The sequence below is a fragment of the Ursus americanus genome, chromosome 25 (genome assembly GCF_024610735.1).
Source record: "Ursus americanus isolate L20-20 chromosome 25, mUrsAme1.1.p, whole genome shotgun sequence".
In the NCBI taxonomy this organism is placed as follows: Eukaryota; Metazoa; Chordata; class Mammalia; order Carnivora; family Ursidae; genus Ursus; species Ursus americanus.
Window position 1 is genome coordinate 36771132 of NC_142151.1, and position 23481 is coordinate 36794612.

At 36.1% G+C, this 23481-nt stretch overlaps 1 protein-coding gene across 1 annotated transcript in view; it reads right to left on the reverse strand.

Moving 5' to 3' along the window:
• Window positions 1–231: 231 nt before the first annotated feature.
• The window catches only part of NELL2 (neural EGFL like 2), a 316526-nt gene continuing 293276 nt past the window's right edge, over window positions 232–23481 (reverse strand). Inside the window, exons 16-20 of the mRNA XM_045801231.2 lie at window positions 22787–22927; window positions 13396–13589; window positions 12168–12344; window positions 10459–10683; window positions 232–809 (exon numbers count right to left, since the gene is read on the reverse strand). Of these exons, the coding sequence (XP_045657187.2) occupies window positions 759–809; window positions 10459–10683; window positions 12168–12344; window positions 13396–13589; window positions 22787–22927 (788 nt within the window). The 3' untranslated portion in view covers window positions 232–758. The remainder of the gene's footprint in view (window positions 810–10458; window positions 10684–12167; window positions 12345–13395; window positions 13590–22786; window positions 22928–23481) is intronic.

The following is a 23481-nucleotide window of genomic DNA, read 5'->3' on the forward strand; positions in this document are numbered from 1 at the left end:
TTTTCATCAGCAGAACTAGGAAGCAATTTGTATATTGAGGCATCTATGGGAAAAGGAATACATTGAACAAGACACTTGAACACATTATAAGGTAAGAGAAATATTTATTTAATTTTGCACAAGAACGAGCTTATACTGAACAAATCCAACCAAATAATATTAAGTGCAGTAAAACAAGGAAATAGGGATGACCTTTCCTGTTAGAAAATATTAAGTAACCATGCCTGTGCATTATTTTTATCATTACAATAACTTGTTTCAGATTTCTTTTCGGAGTGTATACTGTACATAACACATTATAGCTTTTTTGCTTTGCTTCTGAAAATATAATTCATTCACTGCCTTGCTTTTTATTTATTTATTTTTTGCAGTGAGGAACCTAACTGATTCGTGAAGATTCTGATCTAGAGAAAAATTTTCTGCACCAGTGAAGCTGGAGGCTTTCAAAGCTCTGATGGGCTCAGGCTTTATATCCAGGGGTCATGATGTCATGGTGTGTATGCTACACCCATTCTTCTACCACGGTGATGTCAGACACAGTAGAAGCAGAATTCTGGTCTCGTTTTGCCCCAAGAATTTTCCTTTAGTGATTTTCTCAAGCTTCACAAATTTCATAATTGAATGTTCACTCAGCTATTAACAAAGCTGCACTTAGCTGCCCACAAATCATCCACTTTAAGTTTTAACTTTTTTTTTTTTTTGGTCTTTTTAATGAAGGAACATTCTTTAAACAGAAATCTCCCGTGAGACCGTTAACTTCACAGTTCCTGAAGGCACTGTGGATCCACTGAGCAACAGATGTGGCCATTCTAGAGAAGAAAAAAGAGGAAAGAAAAGGATGGTATACGCTGTTAAGCCATTAGTAAATACTCACACTTATTGATTGGTGCACATAAATCTAACTGGGGCTTGTTATTTATGCAGCCCTGCAAGTTCAACAGCCCAGTCACTTCTCATGTCTCTGCTACTGCAGAACCAATTATGCCCAGTTACTTGTGGCAAATCATAGACAAGCTTTATTTACCACATGGCACCTTCTTAGGTCACATTTGTTCTCTTAATTATTCATCCACAAAATATAAATTGAGTATATTGAGCCCTAGGGATACTGATGAATAAGCAGACATGGTCACTACCCTCATAGGGTAGTGGTTACAGTTTGGGGGGGGGGCAGGAAACTAATGAATACCAGGCAAACATATAATCAAAAATTGTGAGAAGTGCTAAAAAAGAAATAAACTAGGTGGTGTCAGGAGACTAATAAAAGACTAGCTGGGGCACCTGCGTGGCTCAGTCGGTTAAGCATCTGCCTTCTGCTCAGGCCATGATCGCAGAGTCCTGGGATCGAGTCCCGCATTGGGCTCCCTGCTCAGCAGGGCATCTGCTTCTCCCTCTGTCCCTCCCCCTCCTCATGCTCTCTGTCTCCTTCGCAAAGTAAATAAATAAAATCTTTAAAAAATAATAATAAAAAAAGACTGGCTACTTAGATTAGGTGGTCAGGGTAGACTTCTCTGTAGAAGTGATATTTAAACCAAGACCTCAGTGTAACGTGCAGGTTGGCCAAAAGTACAGGGAACAGAATGAGTAAAGGCTTTGAGATGAAAACAGTTTTGTTTAGTTAAGAAGCTGAAAAAAAGGTCTGGGTGAGAATTTTGAGTTGGTGAAGAAAACAGTGTAGAGATGAAGTAGGAATAATAGCAGGGAAGGGCCAGATACACATAATTAGTTTTTTGAATAAAATACCAAAATAATACGGCACATTACAAAAAAGAAAAAAAATCTTACCCTTTGATTCCTCGCACTCTTACTTTCTTCAACCAGCTAACTGATAATGATGTTTATGTTAATATCGTTACTACAATCATAAGATGATAATATCCTTCTACTTCTTGAGTGCATACTCTGTGTCAGCACTTTGCTAGGCACTTTAAATACATCATCTAATTTCAACCTCACAGCATTCCCAGTGGGTCACCATTAATAGTCACACTTTCTAGATTCAGAAACTGAAGATCAGAAAGCTTAAATATCATGTCCAAAATCACACAGCTAACAATGGTAGAGCAGGGATTAAAATTCAGGTTAGTCTGACTCTAAAAACCATCCTCTATTTGATATTTCCTCTCCGATAAGTGACTTTAGATGATTTAAAAGTGTATTACACTTTTAGGATAAAATCAAAGTATCTGTTCTATAAGACAAAAGATTTTGATACTTTAAACTTTTTTGAAGTACACCAAATGAAGGGAAAACTAGTCCATTTCCAAGAAGAGTATTATCGATGTAAGCTAATACTCTTCTGTTCTTAATTTTTCTGAAGCAGAGTTCTTATTCTGACAGCAAGAGAAAGTCTCAGCATCTCTCGGATCTCTAGTGGCATTTTAAAGATTTGTCATCATGTTCAGAGGCAGGTTTCCTAACCATAACCATTACATCATCTTTCCCAGTCCAGTCACCTGATGATATAAGGGATGTGCCAGTTCCTGAGAGTATCAGTTCCTCAAATTGTATGGCTTTTGAGCAGAAAGTGAGGGAATTTCTGGAGCTTTCTACCATTCAGTATGTAAAGCTAGCATTAGAACCCTATGGGTGGAAAAATCATTATTATGGTTCCCATGAGTATGTTTTAGGAAGGGACTGTGTATTTTCCAAAATCTTCCAGGAATGTTTTTCTTATTCCATATCCATATTTTCTGTTACAATAAGATAAATGCTCTATAAATCATATACCATTGGAAACTCCTCAATTAGGGAAACATAGTTCATACACGAATGAATAATAAGATATCCTATTGGAGTTCCAGTTTCAGTAATGGCATAGTTGCTTATATAAAACTAACCTTTCCATAGATAGCTATGAAGGGTCTGGACAAAATAGAAAAAATGACTATTTGAAAGCAATAGATAGTGACCAAGGGCAGGCAGACACTGGAAAGGTTTCAATCTGTAAAAGAAAGGAAATGTGTTGTGTGAGATTTATTTTTACTTGGCATTCCCCCTGAGGGCACTCTGTAGTCTGTGCAACTTAGGCTAACTGTAACTCAGGCAGAAAGATACCCTCTGATAGGCCTCGACGTCAGAGGACAACTTTTAGGGCTGCCAGAGTGGTTGTAAATTCAGAGGGAAATATCTAGAAAGGAGGGAGTGAATCAGCATATAAACTCCCCGCAAATCCTTGGTTGGTCTTTGAATTACAGAAGAAAGTAAAGAGCTAATGACTTACAGCTTGAAGGTTGAAAGATCTGGGCAGGGATTTCAAATGCTGCTTACTGTGGGTAGCAGTGTTTAAAATCTGTGTCCTTCCAAGTTAGGAAGGATTGATTAAAAAAAATTCAGGCTTTTCATTGAAAGCCCAAAAGGGCCATGATTAGGAGTAAAACAATGTCTCAAGATTAAGGGACTTAACCTAGAACTAAGGGTAAATCTTGAATAGACCCACCGAACCAGAGTAAAATGAAGCTTTCTTAAGTGCAAGGTGATAGGCCAGTAATTTGCCAACTGCTAGAACAAACAGTCTTCAGAGGAAGCTAACAGAACATAGGGTCTGTGCCATATATCATCCATGATATCCAATACGCCATAAAAAGTATTAGATATGCAAAGAACGACAAGAAAAGGTGACTCCTAATCAAGAGAAAAAGTAATGAATAGAAATGACTCAAAGATAATCCAGATGGAATAATTAGCAGAGAAGAACTGGAAAGTATCTATTTTAAATATGTTTGAAATAAAAAAAAAATAGATGGTAAATCTCAGCAGATAAATAAAACTATAAGTAGAATTAAGTGGAAATTTTGGAATGAAAATTACAGTATTTGAAATGAAAAATTCATTGGATAGGTTTAATAGCAGATTAGACATGGCAGAAGGAACAGTAAATGTATAACAAAAAATAGAAATTATCCAATGTAAAACAAAGAGAAAAAAGACTGATATAAAAATAGAGCTTCAGTGACCTTCAGGATAGTATTAAGCCATATAACATATGAGTAATCATAGTCCCAGAAGAATAGGAGGGAGGAAATTGCAGAGAAAATACTTGAAAATATTTGAAGAAACCATGGTCAAAATTTTATCAAATTTCTTGGAAAACAACAACAACAACAACAGCACCAACTTACTTAAAAAACCCAGCAAACATCAAAGAATAAAGTCAAACAAAATATCACATCTAAGTGTATCACAGTCAAACTTCTAAAAATCAAAGATAGAGAATTGTGAAAGGAAACAGAGGGGGGAAAAGACATACTTTATACAGGAGAACAAAATTTAAAATGATAGCTGAATCCTCATCAGAAACAATAGAGCCATGAACACAACAGAGTATCACCTTTAAAGTCACAGATTTGTATCTGTGAATCCAAAATGCTATATTAAATAAAAATATCCTTTAAAAATAAAGATAATTTCAGATAAATGGAACTTGAGAGATCTGTTAACCAATGGATCTACAATATGGAAAATGCTAAAGGAAGTTAAAACGGAAGGGAAGTGATACCAGATGGAGACTCAAATATGTGAGAAGAAATGAACACTAGAAATGGCATATATGTGGATAAATATGAAATACAGCATTTCTTCTTCCCTTAACTTCCTTAAGAGATATTTGGCTGATTAAAGCAAAAATAGTAACAAGGAATTTTAGGGTTTATAGCTTACATAGTTATAAAATACATGATTATTATAGCTCAAAGACTAAGGGGGATGGAATTCTATTATGCTGAAGTTCTTATATTTTATGTAAAGTAGTATAATATTAAGTCTTATTATATTGTAATAAATTAATGCTATATATTATAATCTCTAGATCAGCAACTAAAATACTAATATAAAAAGTTTCAGTTAAGGGGCGCCTGGATGGCGCAGTTGGTTAAGCAACTGCCTTGGGCTTAGGTCATGATCCCGGGGTCTTGGCTTCAAGCCCAGTATTGGGCTCTTTGCTCAGCGGGGAGCCTTTTTCTCCCCTCCCTCTGCCTACTGCCCCCCCCCCCACGCTTGTGCTCTTTCTCTCTGTCAAACAAATAAATAAAACCTTTTTTAAAAAAAGTTATAGTTAAAAATCCAAAAGAACAATTAAATTTAAATAATATAAAAAGTTAAACAGAAAGAAGGAAGAAATGGAGGAATAGGAATATGAAAAATAGGACAAAAATAAAACAAACGGCAAAATGGTAGCCCTATATCCACCAATGCCAAAAAATTACATTATGTAATGTAATACAAAGGTAAATTGTAAAAAAAACGGACCAAACACTTCAAATAAAAGACAGAGACTGTCATACTGGATAGCAAAATAAGAACTAAGTGTACAATATCTATAAAACATGCCATTTGAATATAAAACCATAGATGGGTTGAAAGTAAATGGGTTGAAAGTAGATGGATCAAATCAAAATGAATATGTGAAAAAAATTAACTTCAAGTCTAGAAGGCTTGCTAGATAAAAGGAGGACATTACATAATGATAAAATGATTAATTTACCAAAAGACATAAAAGAGTACATCCTGGGTGATTCCATTTATATGAAATTTTTAAAAAGCAAAATAAATCTATTACAATGAAATCAAATTGAAGTTTGCTATGGTAAGTTGGTATTGCCTGGAAGGGGGAAAAAAGGTATTCACTCAAGCGTTGGAAATATTCTATATTTTGATTTATAAGACTCATTTCACTATAGTTAATATTACCTTGATAAAAACTAAAATAAAAGGGGATCCACTGAAACTTAGTCTGATTACTAGGAATAGTAACGACCTGCTATTATAATGAATTATAAAAACTAGTTGTTTTTACATAGTACACAGTAAGTTTCCTTAACACCCTGTTATTTCTGGCTATATTTATTCTATGTTTTTAAAAAGTTTTTAAAAAAGTCATTGTCACTATTTTTTTGCTAAACTCAAATCAAAATTACAAGACAGCTGACTTTTAATTTTCAGTTAATATATTTATATATGATACATGCATAATATATTTTAATGTTATTTATATTCAATATATTTAGTTTTTATTCATTTATTAATTTACTGTATAATTAATATATTAATCTTACAAATTATACAGATTATACAGATGTATTTATAAATAATATATTTTTAAACATCCCACTATCATCAGTATTATAGTATGTCTTCATAGAATTCATTTTCGTACTCTTTTATTTTCAATCTTGCAATTTAAGTGTCTATGTAACTATATATTATATTTTTAGTGTAGGTTTTATTTTAAGCCTTTTTTTCAATGGCTGAATAATATAATCATATAATTATATATAATTATGTAATTATGATATATTGCATCATAAAGAATTACTAGAACTTATTTAACTATTTTTTATTTTTTGAACACCTTGGTTTCTTCCTTGACTTTGTATGACAGATAATATTGAGGTGAATATTGTCATGCCTATAGCACCTTCCATATTTTAGAGTATTTCTTTAGGTTATATTCTCAGACCTGTGGTTAATATGACAAAAGATGTTTTGAGTTGGGATGGGGAGTAGGCAAAGAGGTGTATTTGTGGCTGTTGACATGTGTTTTTCAATGTCACTAACAATTCATAAGAGTTATAGTTCCAGCACATCTCTGTCAGGACTGGAAATTACTGTGAGATTTTTTTATTGTAGTATGTGAAAATAATAATTCATTATGTTAGTTTACATTAGAGTTTTAATTGTTTAAAGGTTGAATAATTTCCTCTTTTTTTTAATAGCTGCATTTTTTAAGTAAATTGTTTATTCATTCTTTGTTGATTTATTTATGGAAGAATAATGCTTTTTCTTGTTAACTTTTATATGTTTTTAATTTAACAAAGAAATCATATCTTCTGGAAGAACATTTTTCCAACCTCTAGTTGTGACTTCTTATTTTGCTAATTTTATTTATCTATAGACGCTCTAAATTTTCTTTGAGGTATACTTTATCACTTTTAAGTTAGAAAAGGCATCTCCCTTCCAGAATGTTGATTAACATTTGATTACATCTTCTTTTTATTTTTAGTATCTAACATTTCTTCCATGTAGAATTTGTTTTGATATATGATAACATATAAAATTACTGCCCTCAAATTGCTGCCCAGGCATTCCAATATATATAGAATAATCCTTTCTTCCTCTATTGGTTTGCAAATCTATATAGAATAATCCTTTCTTCCTTTATTGATCTGAAAATCTCTCCTGATCAAACAGGAAAGTCTTCATTTTACTGTCCTCATTGATGGGGCATTTGTTTCCATAAATAGATCTAGTTATCTATTCTAATGTTAGTACAGAAGCCTGCTTTCAAAACTTTAAGTCTGCTGTGTCAGATAGATGAAGGTAAAGTTTAGGAAGTTAGGAGCTTCATCCTTAAAACCGTAATTTTCTATATACCTCAATTATTTCAGTATTACATCTAGAGTCTCCCCAGGAATTAAAAGTAGGCCCCTGGTTTCCAATTTCCAAATGGTCTGTTTGGTAATTATTTATTAAAGGAAATGACCTTCTAATTCCTCTTCCCTTCGTATTCATTTCTCAACTGGACACATCCCTAGTTATTGCCTGAAGCTCAAAACATAACTGCCTAAAAGAACTCTGACCCATCAAAGGGTTCATTGTCTCTCTTAGATTTAGGAAAGACAACGTTAGTAATTCACTTTTGACTCAAGAGTTTAACCTCCGAATGGAGGAACACTTTTTTTTTTTTTTTAACCTAAGCAAATTAAATCTGAAGACATCCTTAAAAAACTCCCCCCTGCTAATTCCGAATTCCTCAGATCCTTATCTTCAATGTCATTTGCTCAGAAGATAATTGGTACACATGTTGTACAGTCCTTTAGCACAGTGCTCCTTTCCTTCAGAGCATCCATCACAATCTAGAATGTTGTCTTTATCTGTTTCATGACTTGATTACTATCTATTTACTCTATTACCAACAATAATAATAGCCAATATTGAGTGTTTACTCTGAATGTGCATGAAATGTGTAGGAAACTTTTTTATGAATCTTCTCACCTAATTCTTATAGCAACCCTCTCATGTAGGTACTGAAACTATTCCTAGGTAGGTACTATTTTTATTCTTATTTTTCAGGTGTGCAAGCTGAGCCACAGAGAGATTAATGAACATCCTTTGAGATCACATTGCTAGTATGGCTGATCAGGCTTTGAATCCAGGTGGCCTGATTCTAGACACTGCGTTCTTCACCTCTAGATCAGTGCTGTCCAGCAGAACATCCTGTGATGATAGAAATATTCTTTATATGTGCTGTCTAATATGATAGCTAGTAGCCACATGTAGCTATTGTTCAGTTAAAATGTGGCCAGCGTGACTGAGAAATTGAAGTTTTAATTTTATTTAATTTTAATTAATTTAAATAGCCACATGTGGCTACTGACTACCATACTGGACAGCACAGCTCTAGACAATAATGTACTAGGTAATAATTTCCAGGGACAGTTGTATCTGTTTTGCTTATCATTACACTCCTGGTACTAGCATAATACCTGGCACAATGTATTTATTGACTAGGATGAATAATTCATAGGAGAGTAGGACAGGGATATAAGAAGTAAAAAGGTGCTCTGAAAGCACCAGATTGTGGAAAATGCTCACCTCCAATGCAATATCTGTACCTGTTTTGCATCCATTTTATTTTGAAAACAACACAAAATAAACATAATAAAAATGTGTATTTGGGATAAATTCGGTAAAATAGCACATATTTTTATAACTCATACTTAGGAAGGGAAACAGCATCAAACAGTAACTTCTGAGAATCAGCACTTATCTGACAAAAAAATGAATTTAATTCTAAAATACGCTTTCTGGAATACATTCCTATCATGAGGCAAAAAATCCTACTATTTGTTTATAAGACAGTAAATGACAAATGTATTCATGCTCTTCACCCCAGAAAACACCCTCATGTTTTTCTATTATTGAATGCATTTTTTTTCCCGGAAATATCTGTGTGAGCCATATTTGTGTGTTTTTCATCCTATCACCTGCTATATATTTTTGCTGTCACTTCTCAGAACAATAATCTTAGTTAGATTAAGAGTGTATATGGGGCACGTGGCTTGTTCAGTTGGTGGATCATGTGACTCCTGATTTCAGGGTTGTGAGTTCGAGCTGCATTTTGGGTGTAGAGATTTCTTTTAAAATATTTTTTAAAAAAAGAGTGTAAAAGGGCTTAACTTTAATTGGTAAGTAAATGTCAGAAAGTATTTCCCTATTGGTCATTAATGCTGAAGTTTCTAGATATGCATTGCTAAGTGTACTCCTATTAAATGTACATTAAAGCAATACCGTATATACATTAGTCACTTTCGTAGTAGTAGTAGCAGTAGTAGTAACTTTCAAATTTGCTAATGCACTTTCAGAAAACGCAGTAAATGTTCACTCAAAAAGCTTTGCTTGATTGACAAAAATTACATTGACTGAAAGAGACAGAAATTTTGGTTTGAAATAGATAATAGTATCTCAAAGCTTAAAGCATTTTCTATTTCTTTGTCCTGTTACGTTAAGCCACTCTAGTAAGAATTTGTGCTAAGTGAATCTGAATTAAATTGCTCTATTGAAAAAAAAAATTCATGGAATTGAGCACTTAAAAAAACAGAGTTAGAGATACCTGGCTGTGTTATGTTGGAAAAAATCTGAATCTTTGCTTTCCTGTGTTGTTGTTATTAAGCCTTAAGATTATTTACTTAGTTTTAGTGTTGATTCAAAAATTATGACTATGAAATAGAGTGACCACTAAATCAACATTTGTAGGAATAATAATCCAGTAGAATGCTTTCAACTTTGCCAGTATCCATGAACTCTATATACCGTCTACCTTATCTGTATTTTTGTTCTCATTGAAGTAAAAGGCACATGCTCTATTTTCCTATGAGAATAAGAAGAAAAATCTTTATAATGATTTTTCTCCAACTGCAGGAATAAAATAAACAACAGATCTTAAATTTTTCAACCCAATGTAACTGACCACAACAAACCAAGAAATATGCCCATTTTTTCCATATTGATTTTCACTTTGGAAAATGTAATATATTTACTTTGTCGATATATCTTACAGACCTCATAAAAGGACCAGATAAAAATCAGTAAAATAATATTGTCTTCCATCATGAAAGAAGAAACATGCAGTTTGTGTTGTAGATTTTTTTTTAAAGACGTGTAGAGTTAGATACTTTTGGGCAGTTTAAGTAGGTTCACTCTGTTCTGGTGACATAAATAGCTGATCATTCTGGTTTCTGATCAATGCATTTCCTTCTCCCTGAATATGCTTGAGGATGCACAGGGCAGTTAGCCTTGGCACTAATAAAGCTGAGTGGCCCTCCTCCCACCTCTGTTTCAACAATAAATAGGAAAAAAAAAATACTTCCCATTGGCCTAGGTTAAGCAAATTAATATCGATGAGCCCTGGGTACAGCTGGCCAAGGGCTCCCTACTTGGCCCGAATTTAATAGGCTTTACCTTGCACTGGCAGAGGGTACACTCGGTGCCATGTTTGATCCAAGAGGACCCAGTGAAGCGAACCACGTTCATCTCATCCAGGCAAGTTTTGGTGATGTCATTACGAATGGTGTCGGCCTGGCAAGGGTCAGTGACACAGCGCCGGCAGCACTCATTCTCTGGGAGGACACTGAATTCACATTCCACCTCTGGGCAAGGCAGAGGCCAACAGTCAACTTCCCCTTGCTGAAATGAAAGCAGATGCACCAGGGCAAGGAGGGAGGAAGGGAGGGTGTGGAGGGAGGCAGGGGGGAGCACAGTGTTTACTGAATACTCAGTTTATTTGATGGATATTTATACTCACACCTTCAAAGCCATGAATCTTGCAGGGAATCTACAAAAGTCCTATCAGAGTGCTGAGGTCTATACTGCAGCTGAATTTTAAGAGTGTTCAAGGGTTAAATAAGAACAATGAACAAGAGCAAAACCTGTTCCCTTAAAACAATCAAATTTGCATGCTCCTATCTTTTCCCTGACAGAGAATTATTATTTACTATGGAAGAAGGTTTTCCTTAAATTTTTGCATAGTAGGTGCTTTTTTCATCTTTTGATCTCCCCCCCACACCTTCTCATTTATTCCCTTCTGTATAAAGATGTCCATTTACAAGGAAATTAACTGAAAGATGAAGGGAATTTGGCAGGCTTTCTTTGTTCATTTATATGTTTCTCAGATTAGGGATTTTGGAGGAAAAAAAAACAACTAGGAACTGATTTCAGGCTTCTTTATCCCATCTGGGAAAATTGTGTGAATTGGATCTTTTTAAAATTTAGCTCCCACCTGTTTCCTATTTTCTTTATAATTCTGAATCTCATGGTCCTGGAGATGAAAGCAGCCTTCAGGCACAGAAACTGACCTTGTTCTTTCAATTGATTTTTGGGTTTAAAGTATAAAAAGGAAGCAACAAAAAGGCATTGCCTTAAAAATATCCTCACATAAATAGAAAGGAAACTAGCCATGACTTTAAAAGTAGCATCTGTGAAACTTTCTTCTATAAAGACACATAGACCAATTTTCCTTTTCATTTACACTATTCGAAAGAAACAAGAAGTTTGGTCAAATGAAAAAAGATTGGTGTTTTCCTGATTAAGTCTTTATTTTCTTTTTTCCTATTGTTTCCAGTAGAAGTTTTGTAAATATATACATTCAACTCTAATATTCCAGTAAGTATTTATTGCAAATCCATATCGTGTAAAACAAGGTGCCCACTTGAATAGCATTGATGGTAAAAATATTTAGAAGGAAAAAAGTGTGTGTGTTTTTTTGTTTTTGTTTCTGTTTTTTTAACTCTGAGCCTGACTGATAGAAATGGATTAACAGAAGTTCTACTTGGACAAGTAGAACATTTTTCACGAATGCCACTGTTCCGCTTACGACAGTCTGTGAGTAAACCTAAGCTGAATGGGATTGGGGATTCTAGGAGAGTCTTTTCTTCTTCTGAGCTCCGGAAGGATACACACGACATACCGTCCAACATTTACTCCCGGCTGTGCCTTCACAGGTCCTGACTGCATGCCCTCCATCTTGTCATCCTAGCCGGGCTCATTTTTTGTAACCACCGGCGCTACAGCCAGGTAGGTGCTGAGAACTGGCAGATGTGGGAGGGCAAGACTGTCTTCCTCGTTAGATTCTGGGCCTGAACTCCCCCTGTACTTCATGTAGCTAAACTTACCAAGCAGCGGCACTGTTGGCAGTTCTGGACCCAGGTGTCACCACTATTGTATAAGGTTTCCCCATTTTGATGGAGGCACTGACTACTAAGCCTTGGGTCACATTCAGGGCAGCAAAAAAGATCAACCGTGGGATTCTCGCAGTCACAGACCATCCGACGACACATTACGAATCCATTCTGTATGAGAAGAAAGCAGTTACCAAAGCCTCCATTTCTCTATATACGAACATCAGTGTAACAGATTTAAAGTTACATTTTGTAGCTAACACACAGAAATTACCCAAGCTGGAGAACTTCCAATTTCCTTTCCAAACACTGCTTGACCAGCAAATTTCCAGAAATGACCGGTATGAAATAACCACTACACAATCCTATGTATACATAAACATAGGTAATGTATATGTAAATATACATGTACTTGTTTATTAGTGTAGTAATCAGAATACTACCTAAATTTTGTTTTGTGTGAGGGCATGTGTATTTGTAGTTAGTAGTCAACAAGCTTTACCTACTGTTAAGTTTATGGAATATATTAGACCTTAAGTTTGTGTACAAACCGTTACCAATTTCTTTCATAATAATTGAGTCCTTCATACAGAGTGTTATTTATCTAACTATAATTTAAGTCTCTGTAATCAACTGAGTAATTAAAGTGGAACATCCCTTTAAAACTGAAACACAGACTAAATAGATCATTTTTACTCGTAGGCCAAAGTATGTCCACTCTGGCTTCATATTGCATTCATTCAAATATGATACTGTTACTATGGAAACACTAGCATAGTTAGCAACAAAGCTTTGTCAACATATGGACAGATAAACACATTGTGGCATTTCCACAGGATGGAATACTATTCGGCAATAAAAAGGCATGGGTTACTGACATATGTAATTAATATAACTGAATGTTGAAAACATAATGCTGAGAGAAAGAAGCCAAACCAAAAAAAAGTATGTACTATATGTACCATCTACTATATAAAGCTCTAGAAAATACAAATCTAACCTACAGTCACCCAAATCAGTGTTTCCTTCAGGCTGACACTATGGGATTAACTAAGAAAGGTCAGAGACAACATTATGAGCAGATGAAAAAGTCCTTTTATGCTAACTGTGATAGCGATTAAGTAGATGCATTTCATTTGTCTAAGCTCATCAAGCTGTACATTTAAAACATATGCAAATTACATCCCAATAAAAATGATTAAAGTGTTTTATTTATACCTACCTGACATGAACACACAGAGCACCGGTCATTTTCCAACACCCAAATCTGACCATTGTGCTTAATTTTTCCATCATGGACGCAGTCCCCTGTGCAGTTCTTTCCATGAGGACATCGGCAATCGTATCCACCATCCAAGTTAAAGCAAATGGTATCATTGGCACAGCTATGCCTCCCGGTCCCACACTCATCAATATCTGCAGCCAAGAAAAGGCAGCAGGCAATGTGCTTAGAATATGCTCGGTTTCAAACAACTGCAATCAGGCAAGTTGTCTCCTAACCCAAAGTATTCAACTGTAAATTAATTTTCATCTTACTGGCATGCATTTCCTATTAAATGCTGACTAAAGCAATGTTAATGATCTAGGGATTTCACAGGAAAACATTATCATGCTTGACTTCAAACACCGGATAACCTTGGTTAGATTCTCAACTTTTATATTTCTGTAAATACCATTAGGCTTTATGGAACACTTACATTTTTTGAAAGGAAGACTAGAACTCAATTTATCAAACAAAAAGCAGTGGCAGTTGAAATTCTAAAAGTGCCTATGAGTTTTTACTGGGAAAATCATCCTCAGTGTGAAAATGGTGCTTACCCCCAATCCCTTCTTAGTGGGAGATGAAATGGCATGGGACCTCCTTTGGCATTTCGTTCAGCTTCAAGCACCCATCTGTCACCCCCACATTAGCTCCTCCCAGTGTCCAGCCCGGGAGATGCCGCTCTTCCTTTACTGTCAGGCATCTTCGCGCACTGTCCCCCACCCACAGAGGGCAAGGGACCATCCGCAATTATCATCGCTCTCACAAATCATCTCCCACTTCTTAACTATTCCATTTCAGATGATCATTTTGTCTCCTGCCTGACTCAACTGGCAACGGCCCATTCTTCACCTGACCTCACCTATTCCATGGCAATCACAGCCTAAAGCATTTTCATACAGATGAAAAGCAAACATATCTTGACCCACAGATCAGGTCCATAAGAAGAGATGTGATTCATTTTATTTATCCCCATAATTTAAAGGTCACAAGCCAAAATACGTTTCAGGGATTTTGTATGAGTGGCAGTAAGCAGTTATTTCCTACTTCATCTGTTTCCTCTGAGTAAAGGTCAAGAAAGAAAAAATTAAATCACAGCAGAAGAAGTGGGTTCGAGAGAAGATGGAATGGGTAGCTTTTAACCAGGGGAACTGTATACTGATTTTCTCAGAAAATTTTAAAGATAGACATTAGTAGATACTTTTCTTAAATGGTTTGGTTTCAACATTATTGAAGATGTAGCCTAGTCAAGATTATATTTGAGCCATATTTAAATTCTTAAATATTAAGTTCTGTCACATGTGCATTTCTAAAAATAAGCCACGTGATATATTTCTCTCTATTTGCCTTGATTTTGATCGATGCCACCTCAACAAACCCGATGAATTGAGACAATGGCTGAAAAGATTTTTGTTAGAACTACAGTGAACACATTATTATAGCCTGATTTGTCAAGGATAATACAGTTTATAATTATAGAGTATGATCAAAAGCAGAACTGTTAGCCAGCAAGAGGATATATTTCACATTTTTAAAAAGTACATTGATATATATATTATATATATAATATATTATATATATATATAGATATATATTTTTTCAGATCAGGGAAATTTGGCTGATGCTATTTAGAGAAAGAGGAGCAAGAAGTGAAATTTTATAAAACTATAAAATAGCTCTATATTTGGTGTATTCAGAATGATAAGGTATATTTGATGACTTGATCTTCGTTTCCTATTAAATATTCCTTTAATTAGGAACTATAATAAACAGGAAAAAACATTAACCATAGTTATTTGGTCTCTTTGACCACAAACTGTACACATATTTCTTACTACATAACCCTTTAAATATCCACCATACGAATATTATTCCATTAATGGCAATGACTGGATTTTTATACTCATTTCATTTTGTTTGACATTTAAAATAAGAGCTCTGCTGTCAGGTAATGCATTTTTTTTTTCTTAAAGGCAGAGACAATCCTTGGGTTTGCTGCAGAAGACAAAGAAGAGGTGTCCAGCCACAAAAAGAACATGTGCTCTGAAATAAAGTACATTTACAATAAAGAATTAGAGTAATAAGTTACTTACAACAACGGTTGATATGTACTTGTCATACCTGGAGAAATGTGTAGGCAGAAAATCATTATGAACCAATGATTACCTTTTGCTATACAATGGGATTTGAATTAATTTGAATTCCCCTCCCCCCACCCCCGCTTGTTATCTACACTGGTTTCCCAATGCAGAGACTATTCTCAATTGAATGGTACGGAGTTTTGGAATTCATTGTTACATATAGTTTTATTATAATGTAAAATTCCTAAATTAAATATACACAAGGGGTGTATATTCTGCTTTGAAAAACCTACTATGATATATAAAAATTCCAACTTTATAAATACTGATAACTCCTTTAGTAAGTTATTGAAGAAAAAATGTTACTAAATCCAATGACCAAGTCTCATTTCAGATTTAACTTGATCTAGCAGTAGCATTTGATATAGTTCATTCTCCCTCCCTAATAAATTTTCTTTACTTGCTTCCTATCACATTGGTAGCTCTTCTGGATCTTTCTCCTGCCCACATATACATTCTAGTGGCAATTAAACTATGAATAAGATTTGGCCAAGCAAGAGGAAGTAAAGAGTGGCCTCGGCAGAGGTGCAGGTGTACTTGAAAGCCCAAAGTTTAGAGTCAGCAAGACGTGTTAGAGGGAACGAGTTGAATGTCCAGGAGGAACAGAGTAGTTAGACAGTGAGCTGGAGAGGTACTCAGGGCCAAGTAAAGGTCATGTTAAGAAATCTGAACTTCAGGGGTGCCTGGGTGGCACAGTTGGTTAAAAGTTTGACTCTTGGTTTCGGCACAGGTCACAATCTCATGGGTCATGAGACCGAGCCTCGCGTTGGGCTCCATACTCAGTGTGGAGTTTGCTTAAATTTCTCTCTCCCTCTCCCTCTGCTCCTTCCCTGCATCCTCTCTCTCTCTCTCAAGTAGATAAATCTTTAATAAAAAAAGAAATCTGTACTGCATCATAAAAATAATAAAATGTCATTTTAGGGAATTGCAAAAAAAAATCATAATCAGATTTTTTTTTAAAGAAAGATTCCTTTTGTTTCATTTTGGGAAAGGGGTTTGAGTGGATTAGAATTTACAGCCAGGAGATCAATTAATAGGCTGTTTCAGTAGTCCAGGCAAGCAATGGTAATATAATAAAAGCAAACACTTACATGGTGGTTGGTATACTCCCAATTCTAAGTGCTTTCATATAATGATTCATTTAAACCTCACAACAACTGGTGGGTACAGTTATTCTCCCTATTTTATAGATTAGGAAGTTGAAGCATAGAAATGTTGCATAACTTTCCCAAGGTCTAGTAAGGTATAGAGCCCAGGCGAGAATCCAAGCAGTAGGTCTTCAAGTCTGTGCTCTTAAGCACAGCGCCGTACTGATCATTAGCAGGGGAGAGACGCACAGAAAGAAACAACGGGGAGAGAATCTTCCAAAATAGAAAAAACAAAGATAAAGCAACTTAGTGCTTTGTTAGCTTCAAAGGTTAGGGAGAGGAAGTGGTCCTGAATGATGTTTAAATTTCTGGCTTGGAAAATTTAACTGATGCTATTTTGAGAAAGAAGAGCAAGATCTCACTGTAGAGTGAAAGTGGGTGAGGAAAGCATGAGGAAAGGCAGGAGTTAGATTAGGACATGTTGAATTACACTTTCCTCTAGGCTTCCAAGTAGAGCTGTCCAGTAAATAGTTGGATGTATGGGTCTGGAGTTCAGAAAATAGAACTGGGCTCAAATATGGATTTGGTGAAGATATATTTTCATCATTTCCTTTCTCAAAAATAGTCCTTCAGAGTCAAGTTCATACTCCTTAGAAAGGCATTTAAAGCTACTTCTTTGGCTTATCTCTCTTTCCCTTTCTCAACTTGCCAATAATCACATCATACTTGAAGTCCTAATACAAATGCTAGACGTTCAAGCCTTTCTTGTTCCCAAACAGAAAAACATTTCTTCTTTTATTTCCTAACAGCTCTAAATTCATATTTTTCTCAAGTATTTATTATTTTCAGCCTTGTAGCTTTCTCCTCTCTTAGAAAGTCACTATACTCTATCTCGTATGACAGTCGTGGTACATATTTTATGTCTTCCACAAGCTAAGAGCAGTGACCACACCTCCTTTATGATTCAGTGCAGCAGATGGCTGGCAAATACCTCAAGGTACTTGTGCATAGATTCAGTAACTACTTGTTGAAGTGAATTGGATTCATTTCATTTTTGTCCTTTTTCTTGATTTAGGTTAATAATTTACAATATTTGGCTTGAGCATAATACTCAAAAGATGCTATTGTATGAACATTATTTTTTTGTCTTACAAGTTCAAAAACCTCACCAAGCTTAAAAATAATCCAGAAATTAAACTAATGGGGGGGGGGAGTGGACATGTAAAAAAAATTTCTTATGTGAAAAAAAATACTGGGCTTTATTCTCAGAGAGAAATGTATTTTCAGGCATAGTAGAAATGATGACATGGAGAAGGAAAATGGTACTCAGGCACATTATCTGGGGATTCAATATCTATACCTCTGAGATAAATGGATGAGCAAAACAGCATATGATTTTTATGAATGCAGCTTATAAACACCTACGTTGTAGATTATTCAGCTGCAGCCTAAAAAGTAGTGAAACAGTACACAGTTATTTATTCATGTCTTCGAATATATTTATGCATGTCTTCAGAGTAATTGTGAGACTACTGCTGTGACTTTGTCCACTTGGAAATGCCTTTTTTTTTCAGCAACAGAAAAATGGCACCTGCTCAGATATAATCATACTCTTAAAAGTGTATCCTTCTAAATACTAATATTATAATTCTACAAATTACTGAAATTGTAGCAAATGGATAGTTGTTTAGAAGAAGCATTTTAGTCTTTTTTTTAATAACACTTTTTTTTTTTAAGGAATCCTTCAGAGCACATTGTCTTCTGAAAAAGTCATAGGTTTTTTCTGATAATCATTATAAATTCTGTTGGAAGATACATCTTTCCAGAGTTGTATTAAAACAAAAAAGATTTCCCACTGTTTCTGTTTAAAGAATTTCCTTGAAAAGTCTGTTTTGCATAAATATCTCATACGATCCTTTACTTCCCCATCTTCATCTTTATCACGTGTTACTTTAATGCCTATTTTCATTTCCCTGTTACTTTCTAAACACTTGTGAGTGCACTAATTATGTTTTGTCATTCTGTCCTGATCACTACTTTATATATTTAGTTCTAACACAGGACTATATCTACTATTATCTTACTATATATCTACTTCTAACAGAGGTATGTTCCTAATGTACTTCTGATTAAATAATCTGATTAAATATTATGTGTGTATCTATTATCTATGTCTATGTATCTATCTCAATTTTTATCCATCTCTATCTTTTTCATTGGACAAAAAAAAAGATATTATCTACTACGTGACAAGCACTGTCTTAGGTACAGGTGGCTGACAAGCATAAAAAATCTATGACTCTTCAAGCTTACATTCTATGGAAGATAATGAGCAAGTAGACATTATATATAATCATTTCAGGAGAACTTAAAATTTCTATGAAGAAAAGTATAGCAAGGTAAATGAAGAGTGTCAGAGAAGGATGCTGTTTTGAGTTGGGAGTCCAGGAGAAGCCATTTGGGAGGAAATCTGAATCACATGAAAGAAAAATGCAAAGATCTGGGGAAAGACATTCCAAACAAAAGAAGAGCACACGAGAAGGTTTGGTATATTTGTGAAATGGCAAGAAAGCCAAGTACCCATATCATGTAGACCCTTGTAAGCCATTGTTGGGGTTTGGATTTTACTCTGAAGAGAGATGGAAAGACTCCAGGTATTGGAACAAAACTGGAGCATGTTCTTACTTCTGTTTTAAGAAATCATTCTGAGTGCTATAGAAAAAAGACTCTTGGGGAGTCAAGGGTGAAGTAGGGAGACCAGTTTGGAGAAAGCGACACGAGTCCAGACAAAAGATAATGATGGCTTAGAGCAACGTGGTAACAATAGACATGGTGAGAAGTGGTTAAGACTGGAAATATATTTTGAAAATCAAAATTATGAGACTTGTTGATATATCAGATATGAAGTACAAAGAAAACAAAGAAACAGTAACGCCAAAATGTTGGTCGGGCAACTATGGTTTGGGGCCTATAGGAATGACAGAGTAGATCAAGAATTACATTTTAGTCATTAAGTCTAAGTTGTCTTTAAGAAATACAAGTTAGATACCCAGTAGGCAATGAGCTATACGAATCTACATAGGGAAAACGTCCGAAATAGCAATATATAGGTAGCATTTTAAACTACGGAACTGGTTGATTTAGTTTGAGAATGGATAGAGAAGATTTGCCAACCGTCCTGTGGTCTTGAACATGTAGTCCTCTGGAGAGGGAGAGGAGAGCCCTATAGGGTAAGAGAAAGACAAGAGAGAGTGTGGTCCCCAAAGCCAAGTGAAGAAAGCTGTTCTGAGAGGAAGAAAAGACTGACTGGTTCAAATGCTTGAGTTGTCAAGCAAAGACAGTAACTGAGTGGTGGATTTGGCAAGATGGAAATTGTTAGTAATCTTGAAAGGAGAGCATTCATTGGGGGCAGTGGGACTAAAGTGTTTTAGAAGCAAGAGCATGGAGATAACAAATATAAAAGATTCTTTCAAAGGGAGCAGAAAAATGGGGGAAATGTTTGAGAATCAGGTGATATCAAGGGAAGTTCCTCTTTTTACTTTTTGCTCGATTTTATTTTATTTTTTAAAGATGGGTGCTACTCCAGGCTGTTTGTATACTGATGAGAATGATGCAGCAGAAAAATAGTATTTATCATGTGGAAGAGAAAGTGGATAGTAAAAAGGCAAAGACCTCAAACAGGTGAGAGGGGACGAGACATAAGGTACTATGGAGGGTTTAATTTTTGATGGGAGAAATGAAACTTAATTCAGTGAAACAGGAGGGGAGGGAAAGCAGCAGATATAAGTCAGAGTAAGCTAGTATAGCTCCTGGTGCAAAAGTGCTTCTGTTTTCTCGGTTAAATGAGCAGCAGGGCCATCAACAGAGGATGAAGAGAAAGGAAGTGGTACCTAAGATTTGAGGCGATCAGAGAAGGTATGAAATGGCTGTATTGGAGAGTTGCAGGGGAAAGTAACTAAGGAAATAAAATCCGGAATGCTGGGCAAAGCAGATGGCCCTTGCAGGAGGGAGCCTATAAGCTAGTCCCCAGTGAGCCTCACCATTTACTATTCACACTCTGGCGTCATCTTCGCCCCTTGCATGTGGGCTGGCCAGACCTACTGACTCACTCGTAACAAACAGAAGGTAAGGAATGGATGAAATGGCACATCTGCAATTAAGTTATAAAAAGACCATGAGCACTTGCTCTGCTTGGATTTCTTACTCTAGGGGAAGCCAGCTCCCATGTCTTGAGGCAGCCCTGTGCAGTAGTTCCTGTATTAAGGAAACCAGGCCTGCCAAGAGCCACAAGAGTGATCTTGCAAGCAGAGTCCCGCTCCCCCCACTCCCAACCCAGACAAGTCTACAAGATGAAACCACATGCCTGACCAACAACTTGACTGCAACCTCATGAGAAACCATGAACCCAGAGGCCTCCAGATTCCTCACCCACAGAAACTGTCAGGTATGCTTGTTGTTTTTAGCTGCTACGTTTGGGGGGTAATTCGTTATGCATCAATAGGTAATTAATTCAGCCCTCTTGAGATTTGCAGTCATAAATTTCAAAGATAGTCAGTGCCGCTGCAAATGTAAAGTGAGATAGTCAGCAGAGGTGTTTTTTCTCTTCACATTCTGATGCACAGAAAGGGTGTGCAAGGGTACCAACCAAAACTAAACACAGGTTCCCCCTGGGGAAGCAGAACGGATGGACAAGGGGAGGAATGAAATTAAGATGCATTTTCAGCTTTAATCTATGTGTGACTTGAATTATTGATAATCAACTTATATTCATTCCTTGTGTGTATAACTTAGAGTAAAAGACAATCTTAACCAAAACGTAGCATTTTAAACCAAAAAAAAAGTAGACTTCCTCACCATGGAAAAAGCAGTTTACCAGGGAAGTGCAAAATCACACTGGGTGATCTGCCCCTTGATTTGCAATCCATGGTTCCAGGCGGTTCTCTACAGGGCCAGAAGAATTGAATCTAAGACATTCCCAAGGGCAAGGTAAAGCCCTCAGACCACAGTTAAGTGGTTATTTGCAAATGCCAGGTTTTAGCCCCTGTAAGGCAACAGCATTCCCACTCCCATGCAAAAAAATCCAGATGAATCCTCTGCTCAAGGCCCAGAGCTCCGCAGCTGCCAGCAAAGTGCAAAGCGCACTGGAAACATCTATCACCCAAGTCTGCTTCACTTTACTCTGTGTGAAAACCCTTTGAGGTCCAAGAACAAAAGACATCTTATCATTTAGGGGTCAAGTACTATTAAGTTAGATTCTCCAAGGCTTTCACTGCCTGTGTCGTTTCATTCACATTATTCTCTCAGGTTGTTAATCTATGAAGGTGTAAATACAAATGGAGAAAATTAGAACTTCTTGAGGTTTGCTCTGTGTTCCATTCCTGTGCCAAACTTGTGATGGCAAATCCTTTCAGCGTGGGTGGTTTCCCTGGCAATTATCCATGAAGCTTTGAATATCTTGCCTGCTTTCTAAAAATCATGCCCTTTAATAGTAAGGGGTATAGAGGGGCAGAGGGGTTTGTCAATTCACTGAAAATAATTCAAAATTAATGGTAAGTAATTAAATATGACCTGATTGAATTTTCCACTCCTAAGAGATTAAAATCTCCTCTGAGGTAGGGATCATATCTTCTGTACCCAAGAGTCAACATTCACTAAATAGCTCTTACTTTGCCAGCCAAGTGATAGGTTAGGAATAGCCCAGAGTAGTGTGTACTCTGAATATTATCCTTGGCCATGTCATTATCATATTTCCTCTCTCTCTAGTTTCCTTCTATCTTGCTTACCTCATCTACTTTTTCTAGCTCTTTTTGGGTCAGCTTTTTGCCTGCTGTCATTTAAAAATCTTATCTGATATTATGGGTTTCTAAAAATACCCTTCAACAGTTGCAAATATCCAGAGAGAACTGTCTTAGTGTCACAAATTTTAAGCATTTAAAAATCAATTAATTGTAATTAGCAAGCAAAGGTTCGATTGTAACATGTTCCCAATGACTGTTGTATAAACACACAGCAAAAATCACCAGTAACTTAAGTATTAGCTCAATGTCTACTATTTACACCTTACTGCATATTCCTCAAGCTCAAAAGGTGTTCTTAAACTCTAGTTCTTCTCTTTGTACCGACCTTCACAAGATTCTCCACTTGGTGAAAACATCCCATTATCATGGTAGCCATCTCTGCACTCACAGTGATACCATCCAGGCAGGTTAATGCAGTTAGCACGACTGTCACACTGAACAAAGCCATCAGAGCACTCGTCAATATCTGTTTGGCAAAGAAAACAAAAACGGGATGTTATACAATTGCTGCTTTTCTCCGCCCAAAACTGAAATATTCTGCTAGACAGCTACTAGGTACTTTGGTGCCAGCAAATCCTTTAAACTGAGGAAACAGAAATTCAAGAAAGTCTACTTGGTTGTTGAAAGCTATACAGAAAGAAGGTAGTGGTATTAGTAACAGGAGAAATAGTTAGACGGCTTCTCTGTTGTAGAAGTCTTCCAAAATGGGTAAAATGAAAATAAATGCTCTATGAGGGTCATTAGTGCTGCTCACCATATATTTCTAGTTCTTCTGCTGGACACAAGCTCGGATTGTCATGTGAATGCATGAAGCCAGTTAGGAAGGGGTATGTGTCACTTTAAGATGCAGCCTGTGATTCACACGTACCCTTTCCCATCAAAATGACCGGCAGTCTCCAGGGGCTCTAAAGATCAGCCTGAGTCCCTGAATGAGGGTGATATGGGGCACATTCCTCCCCTAGTTGGGTTGGACATGGAGTATGAGCAAGAAATCAAGCTTTCTGCTTTAAGCCACTGAGA